Here is a 19,006-nt window from a genome sequence, read left to right on the forward strand (position 1 = left end):
TATTTATATACAAATTAGGTTTTCTAAGTACAGTGAAGGAAAAAAGTAATTGATCCCCTGCTGATTTTGTACATTTGCCCACTGACAAGGTAATGATCAGTCTATAATTTTAATGGTAAATTTATTTTAACAGTGAGAGACAGAATAACAAAAAAAATAATAAAATCCAGAAAAACGCATTTCAAAAAAGTTATACATTGATTTGCATTTTAAATAAATATTTGACCCCTTTGCAAAACATGAGCTAGTACTTGGTGGCAAAACCCTTGTTGGCAATCACAGAGGTCAGACATGTCTTGTAGTTGGTCACCAGGTTTGCACACATCTCAGAAGGGATTTTGTGCCACTCCTCATTGCAGATCCTCTCCAAGTCATTAAGGTTTCGAGGCTGACGTTTGGTAACTCAGCTCCCTTCGCATATTTTCTATGGGATTAAGGTCTGGAGACTGACTAGGCCACTCCAGGACCGGTGTAGTGTGTTACCAATTGTTTTCTTGGTGACTGTGTTAAAAAGTGTAAAAAAAACATTTTTTTCCTTTTTCCATTGTACAGGAACACAATCAACCATGAACACTTTACAGACACAAAGTAAGTAACACTTCTTACATAGACATTATTCATTAAAATATGTTGCAGAGTACATTTATTAAACTATTATTTGTTTTAGATTTTACTTCTTCTAACATCACTAATTCCACTGACTGGGAGCAGCTGGCCCAATGGCTAGACCTAATAAGCCAGGTAAGTACAGCTTGCTGTTGTTGGTTACTGTTATACTAAATGTGTTGGAGGTGGCAATGGTATGGTTAAAGGTATAGTATTAATAATGGTAATATACTGTATGTCAGGGCAAAAAAAACATATACAGTACATCCATACAATATTTCCCCATGGTCTATGCCTTCAAGCCTAGAAGAATACCTGTTGATCTGTCAGAAATGCTGTGGGGCCCATTTTATATATTCTTTGGAAGTGACAGTAAAATAGTAAAATATGTGGCTCTGTCAGTAAATTTCATGATTTTTGTCAGTAAAAAATTGGTAGTGTTTGTAAATTATTGTATGCCCTGTCAGTAAATTTTACTTGGGGGGGGGGGGGGAGGGGGGGGTTGGCAACACTGCTGTGGGCTGACAGCACACAGCATTTTTGTAGACAGAGTGTTGCCAACCCAGTTTCTTTTTGCTAAACTATTCAAACCCTCCCGCTATCTAAACTAGGTTCTGCAGCTGAGGACAAGAACTGGGGGGGGGGGGGGGTAATTAAGCTCCTTGTGATTAACACAGGATGCAGGACAGCTCTGAATTTTTGACAAGTGTTTTTTTTTTAACTTATCGAATAGATATATCAAAATACCTTCAATGGTATATTTAACAGACCAAGAGAGTGTAAAGAGGAGACGTTTGTTTTTGGGGTTTACATACACTTTAATAGTGTGAGTAGCAGTTGTAGCAGTAACAGCACAGTAATAACTTAACAAAAGCAGTCATTGTAGAGTTTGTAATCTCAGCAGTAGTGGTAGTAGTAGTAGTTGTGAGAATATCAGTAATTAATAAGTATTAGTAAACCTGGAATAAACTAAGAAGCAGTACCAACAGGTGGAATATTTAAAAATAAAAATGGAAAGTGGTCCAATAGACCCCCAATGTCTCCATAAAGTATAATCTATAAACAATTTGCTGCACTAGACTCAAACAGCATCAATGTCCCCTTACAGAAGAAAGCAGCTAACACATGATCTTGAATACAAAGTAGATCCAATAAAACAATAAAATAAAATAAAGGTGTAGCGCTGATCTAATAAAATTAAGAAGCACCCAAGTCCACATCCAGAGGGAAGAAAGCCACAGGTGAAGTGTCCACTCCAAACCGATTGATCTCCTTATAAGTGGAAAAAGTGGAATTACAAGAGAGCCATCACCAAGTTCAATCCCACTGACCCTTACCAGAAAGGCGTTTCGTCATAAATTGACGTTGTCAATTAATGACAAAACGCATTGGGAGGAGCCTACGGCGTGTGACGCGATCACAGACTGGGGACGCGGCAGCTATTTTGTTGGTAGGAAACCAACACATGCTACCAGCTCTGGAGGAAACATGATATGCTGCTCTAATTTCATCTAGATGTAAGTTCCTATATGTCTTTTTCAATAAATCGCTCTTACTGTACTACATTATGAGAGGTGTTTTACCTTATTCCCGTATGAGCCGGTGAGTCCATGAGGAGTGAGATAGATGACCACAGATTAAAATGCTGGGAGGATCTTCTCTGTTACCGATATTCCGTATAAAGATCTCTGCTGCCTGTGACCTTTGTGATGAGGGTCACGGCTTTCTGGTAAGGGTCAGTGTGATTGAACTCTATAAAGTATACACATCACCGTCTATGCTATCACATTGGGAGCTTCTTAACCCCCTTGTGATTGCAATAAAGTAGTACAAATAAATAAAGTGTTAAAAAGGAAGAAAAAATAAATAAATTATATATATATATATATATACACACACACACACACACACATAGGTGCATCTCATAAAATTAGAATATGATCAAAAGTTTATTTATTTCAGTAATTCAATTCAAAAAGTGAAACTCGTAAATATTTTATATAGATGCGTTACACACAGTGTGATACATTTCAAGCATTTCTTTCTTTTAATTTTGATGATTATGGCTTACAGCTAGCAAAAAACAAAAATTCAGTATCTATATTATTACAAAAGACCAATAACAAAAAAGTATTTTTAATATAGAAATGTTGGCTTAGTGAAAAGTATGTTCATGTACAGTATAGTATGCACTCAATACTGTGTTGTGACTCCTTTTGCATGAATTACTTCATCAATGTGGCGTTGAGGTGTTATGGAAGCCCAGGTTGCTTTGATGGCAGCCTTCAGCTTGTCTGCATTGTTGGGTCTGGTGTCTCTCATCTTCCTCTTGACAAAACCCCTCAGATTCTCTATGGGGTTTAAGTCAGGAGAGTTTGCTGGCCAATCAAGCACAGTGATATCATGGCCATTAAACCAGGTATTGGTACTTTTGGCAGTGTGGGGAAGTGCCAAGTCCTGCTGGAAAAATGAAACCAGCATCTCCATGAAGCTGGTCAACAGAGGGAAGAATGAAGTGCTGTAGAATTGCCTGGTAGAGGGCTGCTCCGACTTTGGATTTGATAAAACACACCAGCAGTGGCGTCTGGTGAAGTTTTAAGATGGTGGGGCGCAAGACCCCACCCTTCCACTTTGACCCCTCCCATTTATCAGAAGCCCCACCCCTTATAGACTCCACCCATTTTGTCCCCTGTATTTTGCTTGCGTGAACAAATTCTCCCAATATATCACATATTAAGGGGTCCATCAGTACTAGTATATCCCATAATAGGGAACAGGGGCCCTATTATGGGATATACTGTGAGAGACACCCTATTATGGGATAGACTGACTGAGAGTGGCACAAACCCCACAATACAGACCCCCCAGAACAAACCCCTCAAGCACAAACCCCACACAAACCCCTCAAGCACAAAACCCCTAGCAAAAACCCCACAGTACAGACCCCCTAGCACTAATCCCACAGTACAGGCCCCCTAGCACTAATCCCACAGTACAGGCCCCCTAGCACAAACCTCACAGTACAGGCCCCCTAGCACTAATCCCAAAGTACAGACCCCCTAGCACTAATCCCACAGTACAGGCGCCCTAGCACTAATCCAACAGTACAGGCCACCTAGCACAAACCCCACAGTACAGGCCCCCTAGCACAAACCCCACAGTACAGACCCCCTAGCACTAATCCCACAGTACAGGCCCCCTAGCACAAACCTCACAGTGCAGGCCCCCTAGCACAAACCCCACAGTACAGGCCCCCTAGCACTAATCCCACAGTACAGGCTCCCTAGCACAAACCCCACAGTACAGGCCCCCTAGCACAAACCCCACAGTACAGGCCCCCTAGCACTAATCCCACAGTACAGACCCCCTAGCACAAACCCTACAGTACAGACCCCCTAGCACAAGCCCTACAGTACAGACCCCCTAGCACAAACCCTACAGTACAGACCCCTAGCAATAATCCAACAGTGCAGGCCCCCTAGCACAAACTCCACAGTACAGACCCCTTAGCACTAATCCCACAGTACAGACCCCCAAGCACAAACCCCACAGTACAGGCCCCTTAGCACTAATCCCACAATACAGACCCCCTAGCACAAACCCCACAGTACAGACCCCCTAGCACAAACCCTACAGTACAGACCCCCTAGCACAAACCCTTTCAATGTAGCGACCAGTATACATGCCCCCAATACAGAGATCAGCGTGCGTGCCCCAATGCAGTGACCAGCATACTTGCCCCCAATGCAGAGATCAGCGTGCGTGCCCCCAATGCAGTGACCAGCATACATGCCCCCAATGCAGAGATCAGAGTGCGTGCCCCCAATGTAGTGACCAGCATACATGCCCCCAATGCAGAGATCAGTGTGCGTGCCCCCAATGTAGTGACCAGCATACATGCCCCCAATGTACAGTGTGTGGGCCGGGCCCCCCTGAGGCATCACATTCACTTGTCTTGAACTGTACACTTACCTCACTGTACACTTACCTCACGGACGGCGACCTGCGTGGCGTGCTGCTGCTCTGAGAGTAGTAGGCCCGGGGCGGCAGCGGGAGTCGCGGGACTGTCAGACAACACTGTCTGGCTGCCTGGCTGCGGACTGGAGTGCGGAGTTACGGATGCGTTGCGGACTCTGCGTGCGTGGCCAGCGTGCGAAGAACTGGAGAAGCAGGCGGTGGTCACCTCACTGGAGGGGAGACGAACAACTGTGTCTCTTCTTCAGATCTTCTGACTTCCGATGCGCCGCGCGGCTGAGCGGCTCTCCTCTATGACGGCGGGAAGGTGTCGGACTGTCGGTGATCACGTGACTTGAGTAACGCCTGGACACAGTGGCTGGCGAACGCACCGCCCCCACGCGCCACGTCACAGGTCCCGGGATGTCCTCCTGTGTGATTGGTCCAGGCTGGGTTCTGGACCAATCACAGGCAGGACATCACAAAAGTGGGGAGTGTCAGGGCGCATTGCTCTGCTCCCCGATGACCCCCAGGAGGCCGCCAATCAGCGCCTCTGCCTGCCGCACGTGGGGTGGAAACCCCCCCCCCCATACCCACCACTAGGTCCGGTGCCCCTAGTGGGCTATAAATGGAAAAGATATATATATTTTTTTTTAATCTTTTTTTTCTTCTTTTTTTTGGGGGGGGCGGCGTTTATTGATGCCTGGTTTATTGATCATGGAATCACTGTGCTTGACTGGCCAGCAAACTCTCCTGACCTAAACCCTGTAGAGAATCTGTGGGGTATTGTCGAGAGGAAGATGAGAGACACCAAACCCAAGGATGCAGACAAGCTGAAGGCCACCATCAAAGCAATCTGGGCTTCTATAACACCGTGACCTCAGCAGTGCCACAGTGATCACCTCCATGCCACGCCGCATTGATGCAGTAATTCATGCAAAAGGAGTCCTGACCAAGTATTGAGTGCATACTATACTGTACATGGACATACTTTTCTATAAGCCAACATTTCTGTATTATAAATTCTTTTTTTTTTTTTTTTTCTGGTCTTATGTAATATTATAATTTTCTGAGATACTGAATTTTGGGTTTTCACTAGCTGTAAACCAAAATCATCAAAATTAAAAGAAAGAAATCTATCACTCTGTGTCTAATATGTCTATATAAAATATATGAGTTTCATTTTTTAAATTGAATTACTAAAACAAATGAACTTTTTGATGATTTTCTAATTTTATGAGAAGCACCTGTATACAGTATGTTACAAAAGTAAGTAGACCCCTCACATTTTTGTAAATATTTTGCTATATCTTTTAATGTGACAACACTGAAGAAATTACACTTTGCTACAATGTAAAGTAGTGAGTGTACAGCTTGTATAACAGTGTAAATTTGCTGTCCCCTCAAAATAACTCAACACACAGCCATTAATGTCTAAACCGCTGGCAACAAAAGTGAGTACACCCCTAACTGAAAATGTCCAAATTAGGCCCAATTAGTCATTTTCCCACCCCGGTGTCATGTGACTCATAGTGTTACAAGGTCTCAGGTGTGAATGGGGAGCAGGTGTGTTAAATTTGGTGTTATCACTCTCACTCTCTCATACCGGTCACTAGAAGTTCAACATGGCACTTCATGGCAAAGAACTCTCTAGGGATCTGAAAATAAGTGTTGTTGCTCCACATAAAGATGGCCTAGGCTATAAGAAGATTGTCCAGATCCTGAAACTGAGCTGCAGCACGGTGGCCAAGACCATACAGTGGTTTAACAGAACAGGTTCCACTCAGAACAGGCCTTGCCATGGTCGACCAAAGAAGTTGAGTGCACGTGCTCAGCGTCATATCCAGAGATTGTCTTCTGGAAATAGACGTATGGGTACTGCCATCATTGCTGCAGAGGTTGAAGGGGTGGGGGGTCAGCCTGTCAGTGCTTAGAACATACGCCGCACACTGCATCAAATTGGTCTGCATGGCTGTCATCCCAGAAGGAAGCCTCTTCTAAAGATGATGCACAAGAAAGCCCACAAACAGTTTGCAGAAGAGAAGCAGACTAAGGACAAGGATTACTGGAACCATGTTCTGTGCTCTGATGAGACCAAGATAAACTTATTTGGTTCAGATAGTGTCAAGCGTGTGTGGTGGCAACCAGGTGAGGAGTACAAAGACAAGTGTGTCTTGCGTACAGCCAAGCATGGTGGTGGGAGTGTCATGGTCTGGGGCTGCATGAGTGCTGCGGGCACTGGGGAGCTACAGTTCATTGAGGGAACCATGAATGCCAACATGTGCTGTGACATACTGAAGCAAAGCATGATCCCCTCTTTTCAGAGACTGGGTATTCCAACATGATAACGACCCTAAACACATCTCCAAGTTGACCACTGCCTTGCTAAAGAAGCTGAGAGTAAAGGTCATGGACTGGCCAAGCATGTCTCCAGACCTAAACCCTATTGAGCATTTATGGGGCATCCTCAAAAGGAAGGTGGAGGAGCGCAAGGTCTCTAACATCCACCAGCTCTGTGATGTCATCACAGAGGAGTGGAAGAGGACTACAGTGGCAACCTGTGAAGCTCTGGTGAACTTCATACCCAGGAGGGTTAAGGCAGTGCTGGAAAATAATGGTGGCCACACAAAATATTGACACTTTGGGCCCAATTTGGACATTTCACTTAGGGGTGTACTCACTATTGTTGCCAGCGATTTAGACATTAATGGCTGTGTGTTGAGTTATTTTGAGGGGACAGAACATTTACAATGTTATAAAAGCTGTACACTCACTACTTTACATTGTAGCAAAGTGTAATTTCTTCAGTGCTGTCACATGAAAAGATATAATAAAATATTTTTAAAAATATGATTGGTGTACTCACTTTTGTGAGATACTGTGTGTATATATATATATATATATATATATATATATATATATATACATACTGTTTAATATATATATATATATATATATATATAATTATATATATATAAAGCCGCGACATACAGGTTTGTACTTGTCTAGTCTTAACCCACGGTAATGTACATTTATGTGCGTTTGGAATTTTGTTTCCGCCTAAACGCCACTCTGCTCTGAACGCGCAAGCGATGGTTTTTTCTGTCTCTAAACCTGTGTACATGAACAATGAACATAAACAATTATAACTACAATCCCATTTCTGACAGTAATTTTAACAAAAATATTTTAATTGGAACCCATGAAAACAGTACATAGGTTTGTGTCCTTTAGCTCTCTATAGTTATATTAAATATGGCAAATTGACGCTATTTACTGATCTTTCTTCCATTAACAGAACGGGTCTATGGACATAGGAATGGACATTATTCCAGCATTACAGGAATACACATCTTCAGCTAGCCCCTCTGGACTCCAAAAAGATGAAGTGGCCCTCATTGTCTATATTCTTGGGAATGTTACAGAAAAAGCTGTCCAATCAAACAAGACTTTTCCTATTAGCGTGGTCCTGGTGAGTCCTGAATGTCAGTATGTGAATTGTAACGCTGACCGTGACCAACCCAAGGGGGAGGACTGGATATATTTGGCTTGGAGATAGTCACAACCACTTAGTCCTTTCCTGATAGGGACATATTCCTGCATTAAAAGCATGTTCCATGCAATGTTTCAAGTGTATCATGGTGCAGTAGAAATTGGTGAAAGTAAGGTGATACACCTTCTCACATCTTCCAGCATCAACTTTCTTTGCGGCTCTCAGCATTGGGTCACATGAAATCATAGAGACACAAGAGAAAGTTGGTGATGGAAGAAGGATCTCTAGCAGACACGGTGATTACAGTTATGAATAAAATAGCTATATAACACCCATCATGTGTGATCAACTATGGATCCAGCCTCGATTAATGTATGAATAGTGAAGTATCTCCAGTCAATGCCACCAACCCAATATACACTCACCGGGCACTTTTTTAGGTACACCTGTTCGATTGCTTGGTAACACAAATTGCTAATCAGCCAATCACATGACAGCAACTCAATACATTTGGATATCTAGACGTGGTGAAGACGCTTCGCTGAAGTTCCAACCGAGCAAAGAAAGGAAGATTTAAAGCGGAGTTCCACCCAGTGCACATTTTTTTAAAAAAAAAATACCCCCGGGACAGTCAGGGCTAGTGCATTCCACAATGGCTAGCCTCTGATCTGTCCCGGGTTGCACTTACCTTTTAGGACAAATACTTACCTTGAAAAAGTATTCTCCAGCGCTGCCATCTCAGGTGTGGGCAGCTTGAAGCCAGCGCGATCCTCTTCGGCGTCCTCTTCCTTCTTCTTCGGTCCCACGATGCACTTCACCGGCCCTGGCGTCACTTCCGGTGCGCGCGCATCATCCCTCCACAGCTTCTGGGCATGCCCAGAAGCTGTTTAGAAGGGAATGACGCGCGCGAGCCGGAACTGACGTCGGGGCCGGTGCAGGCGCAATGATTCCTGGGAGCGATGACGTTCAGCTCCCAGGAATCATTGCAAAAGCCAGGAAGTGACGAATCGCCGTGGCCGCCGAGGGGAGGAAGAAGGAAGTAAGGTAAGTATATTTTCTCTACAAGGTAAGTAAAAAAAAAAAAAAAAAAAAATTGCGATTATATATTTGTTTTTCAGGTGACCCGGAGCGAGAAGATGGAGGTAAGTATTAAATTAGGGTGGAACTCCACTTTAAGTGACTTTGAATGTGGCATGGTTGTTGGTGCCAGACAGGCTGGTCTGAGTATTTCAAATACTGCTGATCTACTGGGATTTTCATGCACAACCATATCTAAGGTTTACAGAGAATGGTCCGAAAAAGAGAAAATATCCAGTGAGTGGTAGTTGTGTAGAGCAGTGGTCCTCAACCTTGGCCTACAGGGCCCACTAACAGGCCAGATTTGCAAGATAACTGAAATACATCCCAGGTGATATAATTTGCTGCTCAGTGATTGCAGTACTCTAGTCTGCATCTCCCAAGGTAATACTTAAAATCTGGCCTGTTAGTGGGCCCTGAGGACCAGAGTTGAGGACCACTAGTGTAGAGGAAAATGCCTTGTTGATGTCAGAGGTCAGAGGAAAATGGACAGACTGGTTTCAGATGATAGAAAGGCAACGGTAACTCAAATAACCATTCGTTTCAACCAAGGTATGCAGATTATTATCTCTGAATGCACAACACATTGGAACTTGAAGAAAATGGGCTACAGCAGCAGAAGACCCCACCAAATGTCGCTTCTCTCTGCTAAGAACAGGAAACTGAAGCTAAAATTCGCACAGGCTCACCAAAATTAGTCAATAGAAGATTGGAAAAATGTTGCCTGGTCTAATGAGTCTCGATTTTAGCTGCGATATTCAGATGGTAGGGTCAGAATTTGAACAACATGAAAGCATGGATCCATCCTGCCTTGTATCAATGCTTCAGACTGGTGGTGGTGGTGTAATGGTGTGGGGGATATTTTCTTGGCACACTTTGGGCCCCTAAATACCAATTGAGCATCGTTTAAACACCACGGCCTACCTGAGTATTGTTGCTGACCATGTCCATCCCTTTATGACTACAGTGTACCCATCTTCTGATGGCTCCTTCCAGCAGGATAATGCACCATGTCACAAAGCTCAAATCATCTCACCACTGGTTTCTTGAACATGACAATGAGGTCACTGTACTCCAATGGCCTCCACAGTCACCAGATCTCAATCCAATAGAGCACCTTTGGGATGTGGTGGAACAGGAGATTCACATCATGTGCAGCCGACAAATCTGCAGCAACTGCTTGATGTTTTCGTGCCAATATGGACCAAAATCTCTGAGGAATGTTTCCAACACCTTGTTAAATCTATACCATGAAGAATTAAGGCAGTTCTGAAGGCAAAAGGGGGTCAAACCTGGTAGTAGCAAGGTGTACCTAAAAAAGCGTCTGGTGAGTGTATCTTATTTGTACTGCTCTTCCTTCCTCCAAGTCCAGTCCTCCCCTGCTATACACACTGTCATTTTCATGAAATCTTGTCCTTAGTAGCACAAATAAGTGAACGGCTCAGTTCAACCTACTACAAACACTTTTGATCATCTCACTGTTCCGGTAATAGCTATTGTTTATAGGCTGCATTTATTCAACTAAAGCTGTTTGAAAGTCACTGAGATTAGAGACATATGTGTGTGTGTGTGTGTAGACAGGTGCAGTCTACTTTCCCCACTGTAGGTGGCGCTCATCCATAGCGGCAGTACAGTTGGAGAGGGAGTCAAGGAAAACATAGCTCCTCTATGGCTTCCTGGGTCACTGGGACAGCTATCCTGTTGGATGCTGCCGACCCATATGACTCTCAAAGTCATCTTGGGTCAGGCAGATCCTACTTAAGGCTCTGGCTCCCAAGCTTGGCGCACTTTTGGTGAGTTGGTAGAGTAGGGAAAGGTAACCCGTCTGTTAGGGACAGTACTAGTGGCAGGGAAAAATTCCTGATGAGGAGGGAAAGCCTAGGGCTCGCAAAGTCTTTGGACATCCTGGGTCACTGGGAAAGCTATCCGGTTGGATGCTGCCGACCCATATGACTCATCTTGGGTCAGGCAGATCCTACTTAAGGCTCTGGCTCCCAAGCTTGGCGCTCTTTTGGTGAGTTGGTAGAGTAGGGAAAGGTAACCCGTCTGTTAGGGACATTACTAGTGGCAGGGAAAAATTCCTGATGAGGAGGGAAAGCCTAGGGCTTGCAACGTCTTTGGACATCTTGCCGCTTGGGCACTTGACAGCCAGGCTGCATTCTGCCCCTCCTAACAGGGGCTGTCAGCTCGACTGAAACCTGCTTCCACATGCTGTTGGAACCATGAGTGTTCCCGGTTGTGCTGTCTTCCCATTGGGTCCATTGTGAACAGTTTCTGCATTCTTTCAATACAGGTTTTTAGATCACAATTGGACTGTGTGTGTCATTGCTACTGCACCACGCTGCACCCAACCTACATGTGAGCCAGACAATATTCTAAAAAAAAAAAAGATAAACTAGACTTACTATCAGTAGAATATTCAGAATTTGGGAAAATGCAGATACAGAGAATATCAGGGAAGACAATACTGCTAGAAAAAGGCCACAAAAGACAAGGAGACCCATTATGGTCACATCCAAAAAGTATAGAAAATCCCTTCAAATATTATGGGCTACAGTAGTGGTAGGACTCAATATCATCCCTCACCCTTACAATACTGATAACCCAAAACCATATCTAGACACTTTGCAAAGAATATGACTTTAACAAACATCTAATCACCCACTTCCATTTTAAACACACCTGGATGGTTCTCCACCAGAGAATGTCAGTGAAAAGCACATTCTCTACTTTATTAATAGACCCCTAAGTATCTACACATGGTGCAAAGTTGTCACTCTAGGAAGTGTGTTAGGACTACAGAACACTTCCTCTTTTCCTATTTGCAATACCAGGAGGAGGGAGGGGTGTACAGTATGTAATTCACATATAGCTGGAAACAATGGTAACTGATAACACTCTGCAGAGACAGAGAAAAAATGTTATCAGAGCATTGGATTTTTGTCAGGATCAGTAGGGACAATATAATAGTCTGTACAGAGGGTTAACTCCTAGATATGCTGGCCCTTAATGGGTCTGTTCACCTAAGCCTGTATGACAAGTACACTTTGTGACGGTGGCGGGTTTCAGACCCCTGGCCTTCTCATCCACCTCGTGACCAAAGACCTTGCAATCCCACACCCTGCCGTCACTTGCGTAACAATGCCACTCTCAGCTGCACCTAGCACACAGATTGTCCAGCTTGCGGGACCACAATCTAGATGCCAGCAGACTGAGAGCGATTATCACCGGGTTAATTAAACGATTAACCCTTTCTCTGCCACCACCGCTACGTTTGAATGAGCCCAGCGGACGCTCGTGATTTTAGAAATATCAATTATGACTTTAGGATAACCATCTGTAACACACCCTGTCACCTCAGACAAGAAGGTTCAGATGATTTATCCTAGACAGTAGCGCTCTCAGGAGGCAGGTTCTTTTGGGTCAGTTTGCTTGTAAGAGCTTAGAGACAAAGTTAACACTTTTCAAAATAAGGTTTAATTATAAGAAAGGTTAAAATTGGTGCGAATAAAAATATTTACAGAAAAATGGGTTACAAAGAAATAGAGACACAATACAGCAATTTAGAAATATGAGAATAAAGAATGAAAATACTTGCATTAAAACGGTCCTGGTATTACCTTAGTTTCAGAAGCTGAACAGGTATGATTGGTTCCCCTTGAGCGATGTTATGGCCTCAATAGTAGGATGAGAACTGACTCTCTATCAGTTCCTGTCCTTTTTCACTGACCCCCCAGGGGGTGTCACCAGAAGTACTTGGCCAATAGGCTCTGAGTCTATGGGCGGTTTCCCTGTAGGCTCACACATGCTAAGACACATCCCGTTTAGACAGATTATTAAAATAACTCATATCTGTAAATATTTAACGGTTACATGCTTGAAACCGATATTGTATGGTCCGGTTTTGAAGTGGCTTTTCACAGACACTAAACATGGGTTATCTTGGAATAACCTCTGACCTGTAAGGCATCTGATCGCTAGATTGTCTTTCCTAGGCATGAGGGTGTTCATGTTTGATCTTAATTCGATCGGTATTTTATCTGGCATTCAAATATATATTTTCTAGAGACATATCTTGCTTGTGTATAAAGTTAGGAAGTTTTGTGGTTAACCGTGTCATTTTCGATTGACCTAGGAGCCATATGCTGTGTTCAGATTACCAATTAACTCTAAGGACGAGGAGATGGAATGTCTGGGCGGTCAGTCTGCTTGTGTATAGTAAAGGTGTGAAAAGTGTCAGCTACGCAGGAACCTGCATTTAGTGACACTAATTTAGGTGGGGTGGGTGTGAATGAGTGCCTTTTGGTTCCACTGATTAGCGAAAGGTGGGGGCTACGTTCGCTCAAGGAGCCTGGGTCACTAAACAAAATGGATGCCGAGGACAAGATGGTGTCCTCACGCACGATACCATTACACACTTGACTTGCCAGTGCCATCAAACAATGACTTTATGCAGCTTCTCATATACTTGATTTCTGTTGAAGTGGGCTTTACTCCCCATTACCCACATTTGCACAGGTTTTCTAATTGCCAGACATGGACGTGTTTCTTGCAAATTGCTTGCTAGGCTATGTTAAAGCACAACTTATCTTTGGTCTCTCTTTCTTTTTTCATTGCTCAAATATACTGTATCTGTCCTTTAATCTGTGGAACAGAAGTAGGCATATGCCAGTCACTTTTGGTGATCACACGTGTCCGGTATGGCACCAATGCTAACTTCCTACATGCCACACGTTTCAAAGCTAAAGCCTCGTACATATGCGTCGAAAATCTGCAGGGAATTTTCGTCCGACGACCGATCTGCCGATTTTCGGCTTGTTAGTATGATGCTTCCGACAACAGACTCGGGAAAAATCTAATGAGCAAGACTGGGCATGCTCAGAGAAGAAAGAACACAAAGAAAGCAAACCAACACATGACATCACTTCTGAAGTAGAGTTTTGTCCGGTGGGAAAATTCGTGTGCAGTCTAGGCACATTCCAACCAACAAAACACCACTCTGGACAAAAGACGGACGATCGGTCGGCCGATAATCGTTACGTGTGTACAAGGCTTAACCCTGGCTACTGCCAGCAATTTCTCTTTAACGATACTCCTGCAAGTCATAGCCTAGCCAGACCAGACCCCAGATGTGACATCCACATGCAAAGAGGGCCTGTCACCTGCATACACAGTAACATCAATGGCTTTATTTAAAGTATCATATGACTGTAGGTACTGTATTGTACAAAGTTACACCTAATTATATATAGAAGCAGATTTACCCTTATTCCAACACAAAGGGAATGTAACAAAAAGCAAGAACAAAGAATATCTAGGTTGGTAATGTTGTCTTGGAAGATAAAATTTCTCCCAGTATTGTTTCAAAGTTAGAGAAATATGACATTCGAAAGCAAAAAAGAATTATGCAATAGAGGATGTTATATTTTGAATCAAGTTACTAATTCAGAAGTCTAATCCAGTCATTTTGTTTCCTTCCTCCTAGGACATTCTCCATATCACTAACCAACTTCTGAATGAATCTTCTTGGAGCCCAGCATCCAGCTCCCACAATGCCATTGGCCCCCAACTTTTGGAAAGTTTAGAGATTATTTTATCAAGGATGGCAATGTCTAATTCATCTTTTAATGTGTCAAAAGAAAATATTGACTTCAACTGTTTGGTTGCTCACTGCAGTAACTTGACCAATCAGACAGCCTTGGGACTTCCATATGGTAGTCTTGCATTATCTGCAGAAGACAGCAAGCGAGACTTTGGTCCTTCTTGTCTAGTCAACATTTTTTTGCTGTCCTACAGACACCTGAGCATGGGATTTCCAGATAACTATGACCAAGACCTGGGTGAACTTAGAGTGGACAGCAACATCCTTACAAATGTCATGTTGCTTGGAAATAAAAGCTACAGCAACCCTAATGTTAACTTGAGCTTCCAATGTAACAGCAGAGGCTGTGACCAGACAGCCACATGTGCATTTTGGAATTTCTCCACAAACAGTTGGTCTTCTGATGGGTGCACCACTGAAGTCATGGATGGTGTCACCAATTGTGTTTGCAAGCATCTTACCTCATTTTCTGTGTTGATGGCGAAGTTCATACCAGAAAGCCTTCTAAACTCCCCCATACTTGACTACATCACAATCACGGGTCTTTCCATTTCTATAGCATCTCTTCTTCTTTGTATTGCATTCCAGGTGTATGTAATGAGGGTTCCAATGAACCTTGTAGCTTACTACCGGCACACAGCCATCCTCAATGTCTCCATATTCCTGCTATTGAGTAATTTATCATTTATAGCCACAACTTACGTCAGACCAAAAGAACATATAAGGCTTTGTGTTGGGTTGACGTTCGCTACTCATTTTTCTCTGATGGCATTTTTTTGTTGGACCTTAGTCCAAAGTATCTTCTTATTCTGCCGTTTGGTGTTCGTATTCCACCACATAACTAAGAAGCAATTCATGAGCCTTTCCATTGGTCTAGGGTATATATGTCCAAGCGTGATAGCTGTATGGACCTTCCTCTACTACACACCTACCAATGAGTACACTAAGGACAATGTTTGTTGGCTTAGCAGTGACTCTGGGGCATCAATGGCTTTCACTATACCCACCATTGTTGCCATATCTGGAAATTTTCTAGTGCTTCTTGTGGTGATCCGTAAACTACTCAGACCATCCATTTCTGAAGGCAACAATGAGGATGAGGAAGTTATTAAGAAGCTTTTGAAGGCCATTGTATTCTGTACCCCACAGTTTGGATTGACCTGGGCTGTTGGGATCCCCTTACTGTCTGATGGGAGTGTAATAGCTTTACATTATCTCTTCGTCCTGCTCAACCCACTCCAAGTAAGTGATTAATGGAAAGGCAAGTTAGTGAGTTTTTGCAGGTGACCAACTAGTGAATCATCCAATACATCCTCTTCACTAATAGTTGCAGTGAATGCTTCCACATTCTATAATGATTTTATAGACAATTAGAGTTGAATACTGCATTGTTATTTTCTCAAAACTCTAACTTAGACTAAAATATTCTAGGTGTTGGGCCTAGTTCTTTTCAGATGGATTTGGAGGATGAAATAGATATTAATGTTGGCTTTTTGCCAACCCAAAATAACGTATAATTCCTAAGGGCCAGTTCACACCACATGCAGTCCAGTGCGTTTTTTTTCAAAAACACATAGAAAGTAGGTTATTTGGTTTTCAATGGCATAGCTCACACACCAGTGCTTGCAGTTCCAGTGTGTTCTAGTTCCAGAAAAAAAAAGTAGAACATGCTGCATTTTTTCTACACTGAACTGTACTGGAATGCTGTAAAACGCATAAAAAAAATGCACCGAATGCACCTAAACGCACAAAAAACGTAAGTTTAAGAAAAAATGGGGGGGGGGATGCACTGGACTGCATCAAAAACACACTTGAACGCATCAAAAATGCATAAAAAATGCACATGCAGAAAAGCATCTGGAACACATCCGCACTGCATTTCTATGGCGTGAACTGGCCCTAAAACTTAGCAGGATAGACATACTGCAGAAGGATCTTGAGTGAATGGCAACATCGGCAGTTAGTGTAAAGTGTAAAATTCTTGTAATAGTAAGGTTATGCACTTAAGCCAGGAGTATAGCTTTCCCCCCAAATCATTACAGAGAAAAGAGCCAGAAAAGGGCTGGGGAAGGACATGGGAATGCAAGTTAATCACAGGCTTTGCAGCAACATTCAATGCTAATCAGCAGCTGCAAAAGCAAACAAAATCTTGGGATATATAAAGGAAATAAAAACACCTATTATTAGGACAGCATTGCCTTTTTAGAAATCACTTGTAAGCACACATGCAGATTCCAGATTTAAGTTCAACTTAATAAAATGAACATGGACATTTTTGGGGTAAATTATAAAATCATTTTCAAAAGTTGTTTTTAGAGGCTTTAGATAACAGGTGCCTTTTAAACCACTGGCGGTATAAGTGTAAGGTTAATGGCGTGCAGGGCCGGTACAAGGGGTGGGTAGAAGGGAGGATTGCCCTGGGCGGAACAATTTATTGTAGGAAGGGGGGGGGGGGCGCAGCGAAGGTGAAGTGCTGACAGTGTGCTTATTATTTTCTGGGCAACAAGCGACTATCGCCGGTCGCGCTACAACACTGCAGAGCTGTAAGGAAGTGCCGAGTGCTCTCCTGCACTCGGCACAAGCCTAGGACCCGGCCTTCACTTTCCTGTCAGGCGGAGCCGCAGGGTAATCTCCACCTGACAGACGCTTACGAGTCCAAGCAAGGCGCGACGTCACTGAGAGGCCAGCCGGGAGATGGGATCGGAGAGGACCATAGAGAGCCGCCGGGAAGGAATCAGCCAGCCAGCCAGCCAGTGCATCCAAAAACTAAGCAGATTTGCATCTACAGTTAAATTGGTTTACTCTGGCGAAGGTGGTGGGGGGGGAGGCAGAGGTTATTTAATTACCAATGGTAATATTCAGCATGAAGGGGGTTAATGTATTGCCACTGGTCACTAATGCATTAGTGACCAGTGTCAGAAAATTAACCCCTTTGTGCTGAATTAGTGGCATTAGTATCAGTGTTCATTAACCCCTTTATGCTGCAGCATGTAGGGGTTTATAAACACTGCCACTACTGCCACTAATGCAGCACAAAGGGGTTTATTTTCCAACACTGGTCACTAATGCATTAGTGACCAGTGGCAATACATTAACCCCCTTCATCCTGCATATTACAAATACCTTTGTTAATTATCCACTTGCCCACCTGCCACAGTACATATACTGTAACTACAGGCACTGCAGTATACCCATACATCGCTGCCTGTTTCAGGCGCATGCCCTCACCCGTCAACTCCCCTGGCAGAGCTCTGTACAAAGGGAATGGTTGCTTTGTTTCTTCTCCCTACTAAGCAGGGAAAATAAACAAATCAATCAGCGTTACAAAATCAGCACACAATACATACATTGCAAATTGTTAGGCCCACAATTAACCCCTTGATTGACCCTAGATGTTAAACCTTTCCCAGCCAGTGTCATTAGTACAGTGACAGTGTATAGCATTATCACTAATCACTGTATTAGTGTCACTGGTGAGGTCAGTGGCAGTTAGTCCGTTCCCACAAAAGTGTCAGTTAGTGCCACTATTACAGTCCCACTATAAGTCGCTGATCGCCCCCATTGCCAGTATATAAAAAAGAATTCCAGTATATATTCCATTGTTTAGTAGATACTATAGCTTTCACACAAACTCCCTAATATACCCCTATTTTTTTTTTTAACAAGGATATGTAGCAGAATATATTTTGGCCTAAATTTATGAAGAAATATTTTTTTTTTTATTTTTTTTTATTGGATATGTTATGGCAGAAAGAAAAAAATGTTGTTTTTTTCCGCCCAAAGAGTTACCAAACTCTGCCATCAAAGCTGGGGGTTATTACATAAGATAGCACTATTGCTGGGGATTATTGTTGCAGAAACTGACATGAATGCTATAGGTTATTATTGCGTAAATCGGCTGCTGTTTTTCAAACTGGCATCAATGCTGGGGATGGAATAGTAGAAACTGGCACTGATGCTAGGGGTTATTATTGCTGCTGCTGACACCAATGCGGTGGATTATTTCGTTAATTTTCACTAATGTTGGGGGTTATTATTATGGAAACTACCATTTATACTGAGAGTTGTTATTTTCTAAACTGGCACTGATGCTGGGGGATATATTTGCTGAAACTGGGACTGATGCTGGTGGTCATTATTGCGGCGGCAATAGTACGGCGGCTCTGCTGCACTGGATCACGCACTAGGTGCGTAATCCAGCACTCCTAGGTAGAGATGGACCAACATCGGCCGGGGAGGTTCGCGAACGTCAGCCGCAAATTTTCTCAAAAGTC

General features: G+C 43.2%; 1 protein-coding gene across 1 annotated transcript in view; it reads left to right on the forward strand.

Annotated features, from left to right (window-relative positions):
• The window catches only part of LOC309550357 (adhesion G-protein coupled receptor F3-like), a gene marked incomplete at its 5' end in the record, with an annotated part of 60,754 nt that overhangs the window by 21,692 nt on the left and 20,056 nt on the right, over positions 1-19,006 (forward strand). The window contains 3 exons of the mRNA XM_082250754.1: positions 668-741; positions 7,859-8,032; positions 14,616-15,974. Coding sequence (XP_082106880.1) covers positions 668-741; positions 7,859-8,032; positions 14,616-15,974 — 1,607 coding nt within the window. The remainder of the gene's footprint in view (positions 1-667; positions 742-7,858; positions 8,033-14,615; positions 15,975-19,006) is intronic.

This window comes from Pelophylax lessonae (genome assembly GCF_965119305.1).
Source record: "Pelophylax lessonae genome assembly, chromosome: 3".
Lineage (NCBI taxonomy): Eukaryota > Metazoa > Chordata > Amphibia > Anura > Ranidae > Pelophylax > Pelophylax lessonae.